At 46.3% G+C, this 20896-nt stretch overlaps 1 protein-coding gene across 1 annotated transcript in view; it reads right to left on the bottom strand.

Annotated features, from left to right (window-relative positions):
* The window catches only part of LOC149336701 (uncharacterized), a 37502-nt gene extending 29985 nt beyond the window's left edge, over positions 1–7517 (bottom strand). The window contains exons 1-4 of the mRNA XM_089554213.1: positions 7399–7517; positions 5415–5539; positions 2042–2464; positions 1278–1524 (exon numbers count right to left, since the gene is read on the bottom strand). Of these exons, the coding sequence (XP_089410339.1) occupies positions 1278–1524; positions 2042–2464; positions 5415–5539; positions 7399–7517 (914 nt within the window). The remainder of the gene's footprint in view (positions 1–1277; positions 1525–2041; positions 2465–5414; positions 5540–7398) is intronic.
* Between the last annotated feature and the right edge of the window lie 13379 nt (positions 7518–20896).

Below are 20896 nucleotides of genomic sequence, written 5' to 3'. Positions count from 1 at the left end.
GCCGGCGCTGACTATCAATTGAATGTTTGTTAGAAACAACACGAAAAATATACTCCTTCGACAACCAAGAGCGCATGGCAACACCGAAAGCCATAGTGATACATCAATTGTCTTCTTCTTTCTTTGTCCCTCGTCTCAGCGCTGTTTCTTTCCCAGCCGTATGACCAACTTTGTATATATGTATCAACTTTCAGTTGATAGTCAGCGCCGGTCTTGTTGTTTTCCTCTTTTTTTGTCCCTCATCTCAGGGATGTTTTTTCCCAGCAGTATGTACCAACTAGTTCAACTCTCCGTTCTATTCAACCCTAGGTGCTCGAGTTTAACCAGGAGGGCTCTCCCGCTCCAGTGTCCTGATAACCTATATGCGAATTTAGCGAGCACAAATTTTGTAAAGTCGTCCACACAGCTGTCTTGAGCGCTCGAACGGTGCCAACTGGGAGTACATTTGTGTCAGTTACAAGTGGTCAAGGGCTCAAAAACCGACTATCTTTCATGCAGACTCCCATGAATCGTGCGTAATCTTGATGTCTTTGAACCCTGTACCGGACCGACCACACAACGGTAAATGTCACGAATGCACAACACAACCGGCTGGTCTATTGTGCTACACAAGTGTGGTGGCGACCGTACGGTATCACCGTGTTCGTCCTCGGACAAAGCATGACTCGCGAGTCTCAGCGGAGACGAAATGTCCCGCGACGGTTCATTTAGGTGGGGCACGATACGGCAGAACTTATGCACGCCGACCTACGTGGGCAGCGATTCGTCGCGTCCTGTCGTCCGACCTTAAAGAAACACTGAGGAGAACTCCATAGAATTTTTGTTCTTAGCACAAATCCATTCATGCCTCCTTATAGCTACCTGAATGTTTCTTCGGCAGCAAAATAATGCTTTTATAGCTGACAAAATATGAGTAGCATTTTTTCCGCCCCCCGATTGAGAATGTGACCAAGACCGAAAGGCATTCCGTGATCCCAGTCTGGAAGGGAATCGTATAGTGTAGACTAGTGTTAGGGATCCGTGCCAAAATAACATTTTCTGAGCCCACTGCAGTGAATAGCGAAAACTGGGGGTGGTGGGCCGACCTTTTTTCAGGTTTTAAGCTCTTCCATTTCATAATATCTGCTTTTTTCGAAAGCAGCCACTCTGTCCGTAAAAAGCGGTAATAGATCGGTGCTTTTCATATTGACATCGAACGATAAATAAATAAAAAAAAGTCAAAGATCAGTTCCCCTTTAAGAGCGCTGCAGTATCGAGCATCACAGAAGTGCACTTACAGTTCCTGCAAGACATCACGGAACGTAGCCTCCTTTTTCTGCCCGCAGAGTTCGAGCAGTTCAGCTAACGCTCTGTCACCAATGGACTCGCCAGTGGTCTCGACCTCGAGCTTCGCAACTACTGACATGCAGTGTTCTCCGCGAAGGCGACCAGATATGTCTTGTTCATCAGCCTCGGCGACAGCATGCGGCTCAGCTGGCATGACGTTCATCCGCTCAGGAAAGTGGTTCTTGATGTCCATCAGCCCTGCGGTTTCCACGAGTGTGTACGTAAGATAGCGCAGAAATACTACTTCGCAGAAGATATTCCATGCCTGTTTTGCTCTAGAGCGCCATGATTAAGCAACTAGCCCGTAGCCGTATCCTACTGAGCCGGTGATTTCTTTGCTGCATTACTGCAAGCCACATACTTAGCCTCGCACTGGGAGCGCTTCAGATGACTCAGTTCATTTCGCAGTCACAATGTGGCATTACTAACAGGAAACGGTGGATTACGTCATAATCCTAGCTGCTGACATATCTGGTAAAAGATACTTTATGAAATGCCGCCTGGCGAAGAGAGAGAGAGAGAAAATTTGTTCGCCCATTTCCCGTGGCACCCCACTATTAATTAGGGGGTGCTGTTGAGCCTCGGACACACTCATCGAGCAGGTATGAAGGCTAGCGAATGGGAGCACGAACGAGAAGTTAGTAAGAGGGCCTTATTCATCGAAACCGACTAATCTCGTTGGCAGTGGAATCGAGGAGGCTTTGACTTAACTCACAGGTCTCTGGTGTTCCGGTCAGGTGGCTGTCGTCAGTGACGCAAAACGAGTCCCAGGACAGGTCTGCTATCAGACCCTTGTCTTCGGGGTCATCAACGTAGAGGCGTCTGGCGACTTCTACGCTTTCTTGACTCGCACTGCTTCCGCGGCCTGGCCGTCTGTGGAGCCCGTTGCCGCCAGGTTTTGACGATGGCGACCTGCTGTCCTTTCCTTCATCGCAGCAGGCCAACCATTCTCCCGCTGGCGCCGAGTGTGGTCGCTGTTGCTCCTGGCTTCCACTGGCACCATGGTTTCCGGAGTTGCCAGTACCAGCCGGCTCCTTCTTGCTTCTTCTGGGGCGATGCCTGTCGAACTTGTGCAAGGAACAGCGCTGTGCCCTCCGAGAATCTTCAAGCTCTCGTTTCTGCGTCGGCACGAGGGGCGCTGCGAAAAATAAGAAAGTGTTACGCCTGCCTAAGTGTCGTTTAGGCGGAAGGATTACTTTTGTTTGGAGGTAAAAAAAATTACTATAAGCGTAACTCTAGTTGCACTCAAACTGAAAGACACTGTGTGTGCACATTTACTAACACGGCTCTTTATTTAACGAGCTTCTTTTCGTGTTCAATAGGTCATAGGTTATAAGAAAAGTATCCGACAGATTCTACCATCATTTACATGGACAAATGAATTACGAGCATAGTCATGCAATTTATGAGCGTGCACTCGGGAGCGCATGCCAGGTAGCCTCAAGCCCTACTTGTGGCGCTACGCGGCGGCTGCTTTTAGCAACTTGGTGGCAAGGGCTATGCCGCCTTGTCTGCTTCCTGCAAGCCGAAGCACACAACTCCCTTTCCACTTCGTTTATGAAGGCGGCCGCCGCGTATCGCCACGAGTAGGGTTCGAGGCTATCGGGCACGCGCTGCCGTGTTCCCACTCTTAAAATTCATGACTGTACAATGGTACATAAGTAGACAATACGCGAGAAAAAACATTAACAAGAAGTTTTGCTTAGAACTAGAAAGCATGAAAATGACATGAGCGCAACAGCTCGAAAAAGCACTAAATACTGCACTAAATACCAGTGCCTCCACTGTGATGTCACTTTTAAATGTTTCAAATTTTTCATATTGATACCAAGATTATGTGGATGGCTAAACATTTCTGAATTATTTTTCATAGTATGACATGTTTTTAGCCGCAATGTGACACGTATCTTAAACAGCCACTAACTCGCAGTTACTTGAAGTGCAAGCTTCAACCATTGAAGGCTTCCATATTGAGACATCAATGGACGAATGTCACCGTGTCTATTTGGTTTAGGCTAAAACTGCAGGGTACGCATAGATCAGACTTGACTGACGAGGAAAATATTCTATTGTTAAGAATTCACAACGCCTGCCTGATTATTGTTTTTTCCATCTAAAGAAGAAACTTTAATTAGTGGTGCTGAAGCCAGCATGTAGATTATGCACCTCTGAGACGCCACCTACGCTTCTAAGTGTTCTTTCCTCCTGAGACATACCATCCTCCATGTTTATGTTTCATGCTTATGGTGGCTTAAAGTCCCAAAGCGGCTCAGGCTATCTGTATCTCTATGTCACTATATTAATCATAGGCCATAGGCTCCGGCCACGCAAATTAATATATGCGTTGTAATGATAAATAGGGGACTATACCTCAATGGAACTTTCACTGCCTCCGCCCTCCCGCACCCCCAAAAGAATTCTTTCGGGCGTATGAAGCCCCGGCTTAGAAAAAGAGCCTTCATTAAAGAGAAAGGATGAAAGCAGTAATCGAGTGTAAATCCAACTGCTTTCGCAGAATTGCCGCAACAGATATGTGATTGCCCAACAGATATGTGATTGCCCCGTTGATTTTAACAATCAACGGGGCAATCACATATCTGCTGTGGCAATTGTATTATATATAACAGGAAAACATGTACATACGTATCCTCGGTATGTAACGAGGATACGTTACAGGTTAGCCATAGGCCTTACCTGGGCCAGTTAGCTGGATTATGCAACAGACAAATTTAGGGACTAAGAATACAGGCGAACATAAGCGGAAAAGTAGGCGAGTGGAAATTGCTAAGCGCTTAAGAGGCTGGCAAAGACGCTCTTTTCAATGGCTATAAACGGAAGCAGTTCGGTGAAATAGTCGCCGAGAGAATTAACGCTCACGTTATACATAAATGACATTAGATGAAATTTTCCGGTCTTTGGCTTTATGGCAAGGCCAGCGAAAAAAATAAATTCGCTTTAATAATTTCCTACTGCTTAATGCCATTTTCCAACAGTCCAGAGGGCTCCCACACGAGCTGTTTGATTTTGCATTTCAGATCCGGGGAGAATGGTCTTTTTCCGCTGCTCTGCAGCCGCTGAGAAGAGCCATCAAACTTCTGCCTAATTATCATTCAACGTGGTCGAGCGTGCGCATCCGGTCTTCCATGGACATTGCACTCAGAATGACGCTTCATAAACTCTGCTTACATATGATGAAGTTAAGCCCTCCCGAACTCTGACTTCTTTCATTTCTCCCGACCTCCCTAGCGCCAAACAAAAATAAAAACAAAAATAAAAACAAAAGCAGCCTCCGTAGCATTCCTCGCGTGAATACAACGATAGAAACCAAACGAATAAATATAAAAAATGGTAACTGCATTATTTTCGTAGCCCGCATCACGGGTGCTGTTTTCCGTTAGAACACCGCAAGTGTACACGATCCGAGGACAAATGCCTGACACAGGCTCGTGCATGTGCGGGTCTTAGCATAACCGAGGCCCGCAACTTCAAGCCCAGACCCGGCCCTAGCCTGGCGAAAGAATGCATTTACAGCCCTTCCCGTGGATGGGGCCCATGCCATGCACTATCTTGAACCGACCTTCTGTGCATGGAAGGGTATGATCTTATATATGTAACTAGATTTGCGTTTGACAAGGACGTTTAATCCTCCTACCGAAATGGAAAAACGACATTACTGCGGGAATAAAATCATATCTCTTTCTATTGATCTGAGTCGCAGTTTGATTGTGGTTCTGCCCAGCTTACGGAGTTCGTCAGCATCTATTGCCTCTCAGCGTTCTACAGGACCTTTGGTAGGAATGCCCTCATTTCCCGCATTCTATGAAGGCCAGGTGGTATAAATTCACGTGGTAATTATTTAAAAACAACACAGAGCGACAGTGAACGGGGCAGGAAGGGAGAAGTTGGAACTTAGCCTTTTTAATGCCAGTGCCTGCCCCTCTTAGCATCCCATTCTTTCGATCCCACGGCGCTACGCAACAAAACGGAGCACCAAATTGAGCCCATCAATTTATTGCTTTATAGGCCAGTATCAATAACGGCACCAGCAAGCATTTTAATCTGCCGTACAACGCATGAGGACAACTTACGACCGATCGGTGCGTCCTCTTCGGTGCGACTTCTGTTCCGCCGGACATCGTCCCGGAAAGGCGTAATGAACTTGCAGGACGCCATGGGGGAGACGGGACGGCTGGACTCCTGAGTGTGGCGCTTCCTGGGGAAAGGTCACTCGCAACATGGAGAGGAGGTGCACACTTAGCTCCCCCCATGATGTCATTCTTTATGCACCCAAAAGCGCTCACTTTGCCAGAATGCGTCTTGAGTTGACTTCTCGAAGAGAAAGAGCAGGTTTCGAGAAGAAAAGGCATGACTCGTTTTCTGTTCTCTTCCTCAACGTTTCTGCACTGTCTTTGAAAACGTCGAATGGAGTCGACTTCAGTCGCATTCATGCGACTACAGGTGCTAGGCCCTCGTGCAAACTCTTTATACTTAACACGCAGATTAAAACGAAATTTCCGCTGCGAAAAACACGGCTGTATTCGTTTAAAACATAATTTCCCCTCCCAAAAATACGGCTTCATCCACCCCTACGTGTTCGGCCTAGATAAGCATATAATCATCGACGTTGGTAAATAAGTAACTTAATAATGGCAATTGCTTGAATAATTGAGGAACTGGTGTTGACTGTGGCTCCTTTTTGGGGAGAAGTGAGCAGAGTAGCCAATTCGACAGGTGGGGCCATCTGCCGGGCTATGAAGCAACCATCGAACTTGCCTATCCACGTCGGTCACGTGCTGTTTGCGTGGGATGCATTTTGGATGGGCAGATGGCACCGCCTGTCAACTTCACCGCTGTGCTTACTACTCAGCAGAACAGAGCTAAAATTGACAGCATTTTCTCAATTATTCCAGAGAATCCAGGCAAGCGCTCAAGTTAAATTACCTCTAAAGCATCGTAGACCGTAACATGTTCCTTTGTGCCCGCTGTCTGCAGGGCTACGGATACATAACATTCCACGCAGTAATGTTCTTATTCCCCTCCATTTTCCTGTGGAGAGTTTCCAGTGACGGTTGTTGTTTATCGCAGAGTATGTGCTTTATAAAAATAGCAGAAGAAAAACCCAAAAGCTAAGGCTACTTCACTGGCGTAGCTTCTGCTTAAAGGAACGCCAACGTATCTTTTGACATACTATGAAAGCACTTTTGTTCAGTACGAGAAGCGGCTTTCTTAACATCGCAATTACGATGAGCGACAAACAAGGAGAAAATTGCAGGCATATGTTGACGCCAACAATATGACTGAGCATAGTTCTCTGAAACTGACGAAAAAAAGATCTCGTGACTGCGTTAAAGCTTTCATTTTACATCCACAATAAACTTCTATTTTTTTGCCTGGACGGTTTATTTTTTCCTTTTTGTGAATGAAGTCTATATTGCCAAATATTAGCTAGAGTCATCGAACTTGCCTAATGTTCTAGATGTGCCAAACAACTGAAGAATATGTGCGTAACCTCAAAGTTGCTTTTAGAACACGAAATGATCATCGTTTAAGAACTGACAGCACGAAAAGTCAGCAATGCCTTTGCGTCAAAGTTCAGCAAATCAGTCACTGGCAATGTCAGACCTTATACTCTGCGTTTACAACAAAATCTCAGAAATATACTAAACACTTTTTTCGAAAGGGCCACATTTCGGAACAGGAGCTCACGCATGTACCCGCCGCGGTGGCTAAGTGGTTCAGGTGCTCGTCTACCGAGCCGGGGTACCCGGGTTCGAATCCGACCAGAGCGGCCGCGTTTCGATGGAGGCGGAACGCAAAAGGCGCCCGTGTACTGTGCGATGTCAGTGCACGATAAAGATCCCCGGGTGGTCGAAATTATTCCGGACACCTCCACTGCGGCACCTCTTTCTCTCTTTCCTGTTTCACTCCTACCTTCCTCCCTTCCCTTACGGCGCTGTTCAGGTGTCCGCCAAGATATGTGAGACAGATACGGCGCCATTTCTTTTTCTAACCCTCCCCCCCCCCACCAAAAAAAAAAAAAGAAACAATAGCGCATGTGAAACCGTACCACACCTGTTCAAGATGAGGCTCAGCAAGACGGGAACGATGATCATAAGGGACCCGGGAGGGAGGCTCTCTTTTAAGTGATCAACCACATGAAGAGCAGAGACGATGCTGGCGCAAGTGCCCATCTCCGCACTTGAAGAGGCCTCGCGTGTCTTCTGTTACCTTGAAGGCAGATTGATTTTTCGGCCCTTGCTGAAACAAATATGCAAGACAAATTGGAGAATGATCTGAAATTGTCCGCTGAAACTTTTTCGCAGATTAAGAGCCAGCAGATATCGCTTGTGCCGGTCGTGATTTTCATTTGGAGTTAGGTGCTGCGCATGCCTCGACGACTAAGCAGCTCAGTCATGGTAGTGTTGACGAGGTCGTTTGTTCAGCACGTGGCTGGAACCACGATTCCTGGAAAGCAAGTGTAATAGTTTATAGTGTAATAGTCGCTGTTTATTAAAGCATACCACGAGGCAGAAATCTATGAAGTGTGCTCCTCTATACAGCATTTCTCAGTCCACCAAGTTATCCTGGAACGCATATAGACAAAAAAAGCATTTTAGTGCACGCAGTCATATTATCTAAGTGGTTTAATTCACGTCTGTAGTAGGAACTACACCTCAAGGCTTCGTGTCAGCATGTTTTTGAGCGAAACTGCTCATCAGGGGTTGGCAGGCAACGAGGCAGCAGACGCAGTCGCCCGCGCGCTCTCTCACCAGGCTCCTCCCCATCCGAGCAGGAACCTGATTTTAATCCGGTCTATACATTCAAAGATATTACAACATATTATCAAAATTGCCATCACCTTTACCCTAGCCCATGTAAAGGCCTGAAGAAGGCGGATGAGCGGCTTCTTCTCCGCCTTCTCACCAATACATTGCTGTGCCCGGCAGCGCTAAAAAATTTTGACCCCTCCTTTAGCGGCAGCTGCCCACACTGTAGTGCAGTGTCTTCTGACACCTATCACATGGTGTGGGCCTGCCCCTCCAACCCCGCTATTCCCCCCATCCCCAACCCAACCCGGGAGGACTAGGAGGCGACCCTGCTCGGCGGCCACGACTTACAGGCCCAACAAGCATTAGTCTGGCGCTCCCGGGCGGGGGCCACCGTCACTGGGGTCCCATACTAGGGACCTCCACCTAGTGTTTCTAAGGATCGGTCCCTTACGGGCTGTTCCAAACATACCTCCTGTTCATTCCTAATAAATGTTTTCACCACAACCACCCAGAAGCTGCAAAAACTGCCCATAATATGGACCTGATAAAACGTGCAAGAAATGCACCTAAAGGATTCTAAATATTTTCATAGACTTCATTCCTACCGCTATGTAGAGATGTAATTCGCAAGTCGCTGTTTACATTTAGACTTCTGTGATGGGCTATCAAGAGCAAGTGGCGGTATAGGAACAGCATGTTCAGCCCAATATATCGAGTCACTGCCGTTCGCCCATAGGCGAGTTCAGTCCACGACCTGAGTTACGCCTGCTAGGAGAAGTTTAGTCGGCGATGGAATGTGCGTGCTTGAAAGAAAATTTAACAAAATATTAACTGGGGGGCACTACCTAAAATACATCCTGCAGCAATTCTACGAGAGCGAATTGTACTGAAATTATCCATTACGGATTCCCGTGGCTGTCTGGCATCCCTATCAAGTTTTAAAAGTGCGGGCCCGAGCCATACGGTTAGGAGAACGACACCGTTCAACCCGAAAGATGTACCTTACTGGTGTTTCTTACCGACGGTCCGTGTTGAAGAGAAGCTCGCACGAAGAACCTTTAAGTCATCTTTAGTCTTAGCGAATCCGAGCATTAACGTGAACCACAGATTTTTTCCCCAATCGCTGGGTACGCAATGACCGTAGCCTTTTGTTTGGCGTGCAGGCTAGCGTCTCGAGAACAAGGCATATTCTGCGTTTCTAAGACGCTTTGATGAACCTGGTCTGTACTCACCGAGTAACACCAGAGCGGGTGCTCAGAGGAAGCGGCCTACGGGTACTCTCTTTTTCACGAGATTGCGAATCTCCTCAGAATCAATTGCTGTGGATAGAGGGAGAAGAAACACACTGCCTGTCACTTTGGCAAGGGAACAAGGGACCTGGGAATACTCCGTTCCTCATCGTCTTCTTCACGCAGGGCAGTTAGTTTTGACGGAACAAAATAAACAACCAACTCAACAACAATAACGAATATTAAAACACTATTTCAAAATATTATTCTGAATCAAGCTGTCCAATGCTAGTGATTGTCACACCTAGTCTGCAGCAGAGCGACTAAACAAGAGAAAAAATTTCGCCTTTGTGCCTGATCTGATGTCTAACTGGTTCTCATCGTGCGAGTCATAAATGTGATGACAATAGTGCGAAGGAAATCTTGATGATGATGATGTCCTCGGGCTGAATGGCACATACCCACAGCGGGGGATTGGCCAGGGTGCATAGCGGATACAAACGTACTCATGTACAGGCAATGGAGTATAATTAAATCTAAAATTTGGGACGTAGAGCTAGAATTTGTACAATACAAAAAATACGGAGAAAGAAAAGTTGTGAATTCACATTCTAACAGAGGAATCTACCAGATGAAATTATATAATCGTGAATAGAATCGCACACTGGTTTCAGGGCATATCCCTTGGCGCTTGCCCCGAAGGATAAGAGAATCGGAATAGATAGAGGAAGCCCAAGCCGAGCGAGGGGATCTCCAAGCAAATTCTACGGAGAGCAGCGAGCCGCCGGCAGGAGAGGAAAAAAATGTTCTTAAAGACGCAGCTTAAAAAAAGAAAGCTTCGTTTGCTTCTCCACGACGCTAAGAGGAGAAGGAAAGGCGAGGTTTATGTTCGCATTGTTTTGCCAAAATTTTGGATGTCTGAAAACTGTAAGGCACTGTTATAGATACATTGAAGGCGATTATCCATTCTTCCGATGTGTGCAAAAATCTTTCTTTTCAATTTTTTCCATCGCTCGCATGGTGCAGTTAAAATTGTCATACAAACGCAATGGGGAACGCGTTTGACGTTAGCAAAAACATTAATAGAAAAAGATAACAAGCCTACCGTACGAAGATCTGCGGATATATTGATCTTCATAGTGAAATCTTACAATTGCGAAAAAATTTCGCTCATAAACGCTTTCCTGTTCAAAAATGCTCCTGGCCGCAATTGTTTGGTATGAAGGGGGAAGAAACCGGTTCATTACCCTACCGCTATGCACATTTCCACTGACAGCAAGGCGGACAACCTGTACCTTATATGGACGAATAATTAGACAGTTATTAACTAGAACAGCGTCAATTAACTTTTGTTTATTTACGTTTGTTTATTTATCAACTTCATTATTTATTTTTAGAGGCAAGGTTGTATTGCAAAATAGAAGTCTTTCAAAAATCGAAGGTGAGCCCTGTTTTTTAACTTCTTTATCGGCAATGTGACTGAAATTATCGAACATCAAAAATCCACATTTGAAAGCTTATTGAGTTGTTTTTCGCGCATTGCAAATTTATAAAACATCGTCGCTGCACGTGGAATTGTCACGAAATCAGGTCAATTTTTTCTACAACGCCAAATACACAAAGAGTGCCTGTAATTTAATGCACCAAAAATTCTCTCCTAGCTTCATAGTTACTCGGCCGCTGCTGGGTTCTGAGATGCTCGGTGTCACCAGCACAGAGATCTCAGTGGCACAAATCGGTGCCGCGAATTCGTGTTTATGAGCCGGCTGTCCCTTAGCAAAAACTAATAGTTTTTTTTTTTTTTTTTTTTTATGGGGGTTTTACGTCCCAAAGCGACTAAGGCTATGAGAGACGCCGTAGTGGAGGGCTCCGGAAATTTCGACCACCTGGGGTTCTTTAACGTGCACTGACATCGCACAGTACACGGGCCTCTAGAATTTCTCCTCCAAAGAAATTCCACGTTTGGAATATACGGAGGTCTATTTAAAATGTATTTTAAACATATTTTGTATTCATGAATGCACTAAAAATATGTAGGAAATACGTTTCTGAAATTTCATGCTTGGTATTCGAAATATATTTTTAAAATGTGCCAAAAATACCTCACTTAAAGCATACTTCGAGCACTTTTCAAATACATGAAAAAATATGCATGCAGTTTTAGCATCTTGTCAGTGTATTAAAAGTGTATTTTCGGAAATATGAAGTTAATTCATCGAAAGTATACTTCAATTCTAGAAAACGGGCAGCCCTTGTAAACGTATATGTATGCAGTTTTAGGATCTTGTCAATGTATTAAAAGTGAACTTTCGTAAATATGAAATTAATTCATCCGAAATATATTTCAATCCTAACAAACGGGCAGTCCTTTTAAACGTCTTTGCACACTTCTAGCTGCCATGAACAGTCGAGTGCTCGAAATCGTGTTTCGGGAAATGGCATTTGCGTGTCGTCAATGTATTTGAAGTGTACTTCCGTAAATACGTAATTAATTCGTCCAAAGAACGCTGAAATTCCAGCAAATTGGCAGTCCGCATTAGCATATTTGCAGCGCACTACAAGCTGTCGTTGAACAATCTAATGCTCAAAATCGAGTTTCCGGACATCGCATTTTGGTGCTGGCCATCTATTTAGAGTGTACTTTCGTAAATACGCAATTAATCCGTCTGAAGTATATTTAAATTCTAACAAATGGGTTGTCCGCGTAAACATATTTGCATTACACTTCAAGCTACCGTGGAACAATCTAGGGCTCGAAATGACGTTTCAACGAAACGTCATTTCTTGTCATCCTTTCGTTTATGGTAACTTCTAGCAGGAAGGTGATCACCACTTATACCCCTGCTACACGGGCGCTTCGAATGCCTTCCAGACGAATGTCATCTAACGATGCTACACGTGTTCTTGTCTAAGGGAGTGCTTGAAGATAATATTACGCCAATGAATATTAACCGCGTCAGCATGAAATTTCCCCGGGAGTGCGCCGATGAGGACGACTGCACTCATACTGTTGTTTACATCGCTTGTTTACATAACATAAAACGAAGTCTGCGCTTTGGTTCTAATAAACAATCTGTTTTCTTTTTTACTGGTTGTACTCGTGATTGTTTACGCAGTGCTACAATGTTTGGTTTGGTTTATGGGGTTTAACGTCCCAAAGCGACTAAGGCTATGAGAGACGCCGTAGTGGAGGGCTCCGGAAATTTCGACCACCTGGGGTTCTTTAACGTGCACTGACATCGCACAGTACACGGGCCTCTAGAATTTCTCCTCCAAAGAAATTCCAGCCGCCGCGGCCGGGATCGAACCCGCGTCTTTCGGGCCAGCAGCCGAGCACCATAGCCACTGAGCCACCGCGGCGGCAGAGTGCTACAATGTGTGGGAAGCGATGATGCGATCGCACGCCTGAGAAAGTCGGGTTGTTGGCATCGCGCAGGACTGGCGCTTCTCGCTTCTTGTCCCGGCTTTCTCCGACGTGACCAGTACTTTTTTTTAAACTACTTTATCCAGAAGTATGTATGGCGACTGTTCGCTTTAACTGAAACGGCCTAACTTGTTATCCACAAGCTAGCGACGGCGACGACTGCTGCTGGCCGTAAAGCACGGCTCGGCAGTCTGGGTCACACCGGCGAATCCCGTTCATCGTACGCGTGCCCTGCGATGTAAGCAATAGTTGATTTCAGGTCACTGTTGCCAAAACTACACCTGGTGACCATTTGCATTCGCTAAAGCTTGTGATTCGCTCGTCACAACCGCCGAAATCACAGATCCAACCCTGCGAACTCGCTGGGCCTAGTCGTCGCGGAAGGGAACAGAGCCGTCGTCGATTGAAACTGATTTGGCAAGCGCTTATCGCTGGTGAGTGTTCAGGTATGCACACGTGAAATATAGCCGTTCGTTGCGCTCATTTAGAAGCGCGAGCATACACACACCGCCGCCTCATCACCGTGCTCTCGCTCAGCCGCCGACAAGGCTGACCGTCCGCCGACCGGATTCGTCGGTGTCGTTGGCCTGAAAAACGTGTCCCTCTAGAATCATATTATAGTAAACTAGATATTTCACTATAATTACATGCTGTTGTTCAGCGTGATATATACTGTCGTTGTCGGACTAGTGTGACCGCCGTCGTCGTCGTCGCTGTACACTGAAAACGAGCTGAGGCTTTCGAATGCGTTTCGAAAGTGTCGTGCAGCACCGCGGCAGTCCATCGAGTCCGAATGTCATTCCTATTCTCGAATGCCATTCCACTCAATGTCATTCGAACATTTCCGTGTGAGAACGTGATAGCATTATACCAGCAAAAGCGCCTTGGGTACTTCTGGGTCCGAATAAGTCAGCGGAAAGGACCCCGTGTTGCAGGGCAGACCGGCTCCCTTACACGCCCATGTATCTGTTGGTTGACAGTTCGACTCCTGACCTGTGCCTGACGCAAGTTTCAACAAGCAATTCCGTTCTCAATTAATCCCAGATTCGAACGCGACCAGTAGGGTACTTCTGCGATAATTTGGAAGCCCACAGTATTTGCGCAAAAAAAGGCATCACCGTGCAATGTAGTGCGTCGCTTTCGCTGGGTATATATACCGCAAGCCAAGCTTAGCGCTTGTCGTAGGGGAGCGCGGCTTCGGCCACGAGGAGTATCTGTTCTCGCTTCGGCGAGCGCGGCTTCGGCCGCTTATTTTTGAACAGCGTCCGCTCCGGCGGACGCAGTTGTTGCTGCGACGCGCGTCTTTTCTTTTCTTTTTAACTTTCCTCTGATCTTTTAACGCTCCTCTATCTGCACGTGGCAGCGGTGGTGGCTTGGCTAGAGCCAGTAGCAGGCCCGTGCAATTTCCTCTTCATCCTTCTCTCAGTCACAACAACAACAACAACAACTTGTCGTAGTATTTGTTGTTTGCTGTGTCGCTATCGTCTTGGTATGCTGTATGTAGGTATCTGCCGTTCCCATTCAATCACGTGACCTTATAATATCAGACTCCTGTTGATTAATGATAAATACCCGTGTACGATTTGTTCTCTAGTTGATGAATTAACCCGTGTCATTCCATGGAGCCGCCCAGTAGCCTTTTTTTAAGCCCGAGTAAACACATTTTTAATGTATTAAATGTATATCTTTAGTATATTTCTAATGTATATTTTTATTATATTTTTAATGCATTATAAATATGCTAAGCGGGCAAAAATGTACTTTTCACGTATATTTAAGAACGTTTAAAATATTATTCCTAGTATACTTAGAAAGCATTCGTATTGCACTTCAAGCATAGGGACAAAAAAATGCGAAATAAATATGAAATTAATACAATACGTTTGAAATGCATTTTTAGCACATCCTCTTTTTCGCTAAGGGGTATAAGCCGCTGAGCGACTGTGACCAATCTAAACTAATTATTGAAAGTGAAACGTTTTACAGAAATATGGGGAAAAAATCTCTGCCTCTCCCGTAAACGAGAGTAGAGTAAGCATGAAATGTTTACGGGCCTAATGTCATCTCGGTGGACACCCGAACCGCACCGTACAGGAAGGGAGGAACGCCACCACCCGTTCAGCTTGATGCCTTGCCATTTGACCGCAAGGTTTTTTGAGGAAAGGAAATGGCGTAGTAATTCTCTGCCATCTCGGTGGACACCCGAACCGCACCGTAAAGGAAGGGAGGAACGCCACCACCCGTTCGGCGCGATGCCTTGCCCTTTGAACGCAGCGCTTCTCCCCCCGGGCCCCTGTGCGCCTGCGCGGCTTTGCTTCCATGCGCGAAGCCCCTAAGAGATCACGTATGACAACGAAGTGTAACGTGGCATTTATGTGCTTTTTGCACGCGTTATTAGAAATCGGAAATTATAATTCTGTGCATTATCAAACCCACAGCTCCACTGATATCTTGATAAACATTGAGAAGGCACTGGCAGCAGTTATTTTTTGTTTCGTTTGGAGACCAACCGGCGCTTGCATGCCGGTCGCGTAGGAGGGCTTAGAGAGTCTCGTTAAATCTCGTTAAGTCTCGTACGGTGCCCAGATGTTCTCGTTTCAGAGCCCGGATGACTGGAATTCAGTGCCCGGATGACTGGAATTCAGTGCCCGGATGACTGGAATTCAGTGCCCGGATGACTGGATTTCAGTACCCGGATGACTGGATTTCAGTGCCAGGATGACTGGATTTCAGTGCCCGGATGATGGCTCTCGGTCTCGGCGTGACGTCACCACACTGCCGACAACGGGGGCTAAAAGCATTTCATGCTTAAAAATGTTTAGTCAACCTCTTAATAGATAGCAGATGTTAGCGCGAAACACACTGGAAGAATATATGCGCTGCTGTGGCTCAGTAATTTTAACGTTCGGCTGCCTGTTCTAAGGTCCCGCAACGAAATCCTTGCGTGGTGCCAACATTTCGGGGAAGCTGAAATGAAAAACCTCCCGTGTATTGTGGCATAACACGCCACGTCCAAAACGACAGGCGTAATAAAATAATACGAAGCCTTCCACGAAGTTGCCCATCGTAGTGCATTTATCGCATTGAAAAAACCTACCATACCATACGGCAAGAAAAGCGCAGGGCAATCTAGGACGTCTTATCAAGGTTAGCAGCCGCATATAGTTATTTCCGAAAGCCTTTCGCTGTTCAGCGTAGACTGGCCAAAGGGTCTGAGGAAAATATCACACCCTGAGAAGTTGGAAGCGGTAATTGAGATCGAGGATACAGGCTTCCAGGTAAAGCACTGCGTTCGAAGCTGGTTTTTAGGAGACCGAGGCGGAGGAGTAGGGCACGCTTAGTGACAAAGAGTATTAAAGCATGTTGTTTACCACAGAACAGGACAAAACCAAATTCGAGCGTCGGTTTCTCATTGACCTTACTTACAGAGAAGCAGTAACGTGTGGCGATGCATGCCGCCGTTTTTATTGCCTACTCGTGTCAACTGGCCCAGAGCATGTTCTCCTTTAAGCACATTATTCTTAATATGCGAGCGCCAGTTGAAATTTCCAGCCGTTTTTTTTAGCCTCCAGTGGCGTTTCTTAGCGTTTCGACCTTGGCAGGATGGCATGTTCTTTTCTGCTTGCTCTAGCTTTTGAGACATATTCATGGAAGAACAGCGCAACGGCTTCGGTGCAAGGATGATAAATAGAAGGAAGGACGGAAAGGACGGACACAGCACTTGGTTCGTCCTTTCCGCCCTTCCGTGCGTCTTCTTAGGCCTGGAGCTGTTGCGCTGTTATTCTATGATTATGTCCAAACTACAGTACTCACTAGCCCAACTATTAAAACTTCGGCAGTTTTTAGACCCTCTTGCTCCATCACGGATGTGTTCACGCACATTGCGACCACCAGAACGGAGACTAAATATAACATGACGTTTTGTGAGGATGCAAAAACAGCTCATCGGCATCACCGCGTCCAGCTCGTGAATTAGTACACACCAAGTGCGGAGCAATGGGAGAGCCGGCTCACCAGCTGCGAGCTAGAGGCCCAAAGGGCACTCATAGCACACGCAAGCGAGGTGGCCAGACTCAGTGGAGCCCTGGACTAGGGGACCACCCAAGGCTAGGAGGCAACCTCAAGACTTGAAGAGAAGACTTGAAGAAGACCTCCACCGCAGGCTAAATCTTATAAATCAATAAAGTTTCTACTCACTCACTCACCGCATGTTCTTGGGATGAAGAAGAAGTTACAGCAGCGCATTCTCAGTATTTTTTGTATTGTACAAATTCTAGCTCTGTGTCCCAAATTTTAGATTTAATTATACTCCATTCCCTGTACATGAGTGCGTTTGTATCCGCTATGTACCCTGGCCAATCCCCCGCCGTGGGTATGTGCCATTCAGCCCGAGGACATCATCATCATCATCATCATTTTGTTTTCTCGGTGCTTGTTGATGCCACCAAGGCAACAACAACAACAACAACACTGCAATCGAGCGTTAGGCGTAGACCGACTAAGCGGAACTCGATCGACTGAGTGCAGGATCTAAGGCGCAGGCTGACGTCCACGGCGGTGGGAAGTGCGCAGTCTTCAACCGCTGCGACTGCAAGCGGCTACATGGCGCCCCAATGGGAAACAGCAATGGCAAGTATCTGCAAAGGCGTCGTGTTTGCAAGTACTATTACATCGTCAAATGCTATAGCCGCTCAGGAAATCCGACGACCATTAATCTCTACAACGCTAGCGTAATTCTGGAGTTTTTTATGTTGCCTTGTGCAGTCCTTGTTGCTAGGCTCCGCCGTGTTCAACAAGAGAATATTTCACCTCAGAATTTCATGTCACGTCTGCAACTGACGCGGCGACAACGTGTCGCGGCTTTGCCACACGAATGCCTCAGGTCTGCTTTTAAACTCAAATTTTCTGTCGTTGACAGCCCTGATATACAGTTTGAGAGGTCGATTCCAACTCAGCCGCGACATGCTGGTTTAATAAAGAACAAGCTTGGCCATGACAAAAGCCCCTAAAGAAGGAAGCACGTGGAACCCCCCCCCCCCCCCTCCCATTTACTTGAAATTGCGTGCCCCTCTCTTGTGATAGTGTTAGAAATATGCCGTGTGTGCAGTAAGGGCAGGTAAGTAATTGTTTAACCTGTCTTGAACAGAATTCAGACCTTTTTTTCTATGTCGTGCTGCCTTCAGAAGCCAGACTCAACTGAGCAGATTTAACGTTTTTTGACCACCTCTGTCTGCACTGGAATTACGTACAGGAGCGGCCATAAGTGAACGGGCCACGCTATTGCGTTCGAAGTGCAATCACGCTCTCTCCATTGGTAATGAAGAAGCGTTGTTTGTCTACAAGAAAGCCCACCAACCTCCGCTACCAGCATGCGCGCACCACTGCTGGAAATTTCAATTAGGTGACGCGTGAAAAATAATCGAAGACAGTAGCGTGATCCTTTTACTTTTGTCCGCGCCTGTACGTGTTGCTTGTTGAACACCGAACTGTATGCCGGCTACCATCTGAAACGAAAGCTATTGAGCCTTCTTGGTGAGAAACTCTATTGCGAGGGAGTCGTGACAACACATTGTAATGTACAAGCGTCGTGCAGTCTTTTGAATTCAACGCTGTATTCACTACCGCACAACCGCATTTATCTGTCACTTTAAAGCAACTCCTATTCGTAATGTGCATTATGTTTCTAGTTTTAATTAATAATTAGTCAGCAAGCATATGACTGGACTGCAGGATTAAGTGATGTGTTTTAAGTATTTACAAATATTTTCTTTTTCTTCAGTTGTGTACTTTTGCTAGATACAGCAATTGCCCTCCGAGCCTTCTTCATAGAATGTGCGGCATGTTTTCGGGCTTGTTGATGTAATTAACGAGACACAGTAAATTTGCACGAAAAGAAGACGCCAGCCACTATACGTCACCATCGCAACAAGTCGCACTGGCCTCGCATCCTATTTGACTGCGTTCTTTTCGAACAAGTTTACCATGTTTATTTCATAGATGGTATGGGCCCACTGGCAATTATTGTTATGCCAACGTTGTGAAACTAAACCTAAGAGTGCTAGGTGGCTTGTTTAGTTGACTATTTTCAGTGGAATCCTTTGAAGCTGAAACGATACTCGAATTTTTTTGCAAGCTTTCTCATTGCAATATCGGGGACTGCGGGCAAATAATTTACTTTCTGTCCCTCGCACCGATAATGTAAACGTGAAATTTGGTAAGCGCTTAGATGTGTCCTTGTGTCATTTTTCCATTTCCTCCAAACACGTGGTGTGTCTTGGGGGCTTCCTTAGAGCCTCATACGAGTACTTAGGCGTGTAAGGGGCGGCACAAACAAGAGAGAGGAATATAAAAAGCTTCCTGTATAGGAATATAAACCGTACTTGTTCTGCCTTTCAGCCCGCATTTTCCTTCTACATTCATGCTCATGATTTCGGCAAGCCACTTGGTGCCATTGTGCTGCATGGAGCTTCCAGTGTGAATGCAAACCATACCTACAATGCCTTTACTGCTCTTAATACTTAATATTCTTCAGTATCTTCCAGTATTTGGTAGATGAGAGGGTGGGAGGGAAAAGCATTTCGTCTTAGGAGCTCAGGTTCGCACAACTGAGCATGCGTTACTGCGCTAACGAGAAGATGCAGAAAAGTTAATCGCCTCAGTTGCATGATGCGTTCATTCTTCATCGCCGCCCAGTTTAGAGCTTCCTACGCTGCAGTTTTCTGTTCGTAGTGCACCAGCCACTGTTTATCCTGCGCGTGATCGCTGCTTCACGCGGGCGCTTTTGTTGATGCAGATGGGCGACGGGCCACTGCTTTCACAACCGGCCACCTCGGATGCAGCTACAGCCGAGCCTCCGCATGGAGCCTCGAGCACTGCTGGGCATGCGTCTGCTCTGGCTTCTTCAGACGCCACCGAATTCAAATGGGACGAGAAGAACACCACCGACTGGGAACGCCCTGGAATGCCGGTGCTGATGATCCCGGAGGAAACGCCTGCAGCAGGTACGCTAATAAGGAGGGTGGGAAACCGCCCTCAGGTCATAGCCAGCGAAGAACTAGTGTCTGTGAATTGAATCGGACTACAGAAAGAAATCAGTGAGAATTGAAGAGTAGTCCCTTGATCTGCAAGGGCGAATATTGATTGAGTAAAGCTTCATCAGTCAGGAAGGTTGAAATATTATTGCTCGCTGCTTGCTGCACTATTGCTGCACTATTGCTTGCTGCACTATGGCTGCTGCCATAGTGCATATAGCTGACCATTAGCGCATTTTATGCGTAATCGGTGCATAGATTACGATGTCTTAATACTGGCTACCCAGTTACTGGCGATGGGCCAGGACAAAAAAGACGCGAAAAAAACGCGATGATGAAAAAAAAACAGCGGAGTGAGCTGGCAAGCGGTTATTACTACCGAAGGCATTATTGAATGGAGCAGGTCATACTTTTATACAAGGAGTGGCATCAATTAACCAATCGCAGGAAACTGAATACCCGAAGGCGCACCCAGCAACAACAAGAAAATTGATGCCTTTACAAGAACAAGGTGGACCAGGTGACAATCGGAGTTTTGCACACATTTTTGCCTCCTTCCCTATGCAGTTATGCGGCAAATTAGCATCACAGTGGTCGAGAGTGCCTGTGTCTCGTCTCCCCTTTCTGCGTCCTTTGTGTAGTTTGCACTGTTTTTGTGTGATGAAAAACCAACTGGCTCGTGATGTGTTCTTCGAGAGTGCAGACATGGGGAAGAGGACGAAGGCGGCGACGAGAACATGGAGGCGCGGTGATGGAAGTGGAAAACTAAGACATGAACTTTAGAGATAATAGAATAAATGAAAGTCGCAGCAAGATAGGTTGCAAAGTTTTAATAAGCATAATTTTAGGTCGTGTTCTTGTTCCTTTAGCGCAAACGCAAGAGGGTAAATATCCTCGTCAACGTCGAAGCGATGATCAGCGTCGAAGCAGCCACTTCATTCCGGCTGCTGCTTTTTGGCAGAGACACATGTGCGTTGTTTAAGAAAGAGGACATAAATTGATAATTATTGTCTCTGCCCTGATACTGTCGCTGCGATTTTCGCAGGCCGGTGTATAAAATGTCGAACTCTAATGATAGCAGGACTGGACCGGGATTGCCCGCAATGAGCAGCTGCT

Source organism: Amblyomma mixtum, chromosome 7 (assembly GCF_055824585.1).
Source record: "Amblyomma mixtum isolate Tamu chromosome 7, ASM5582458v1, whole genome shotgun sequence".
Taxonomy (NCBI): Eukaryota; Metazoa; Arthropoda; class Arachnida; order Ixodida; family Ixodidae; genus Amblyomma; species Amblyomma mixtum.
The sequence above is the reverse complement of the archived record's forward strand: the minus strand, read 5'-3'. Positions and strand labels throughout refer to the sequence as shown.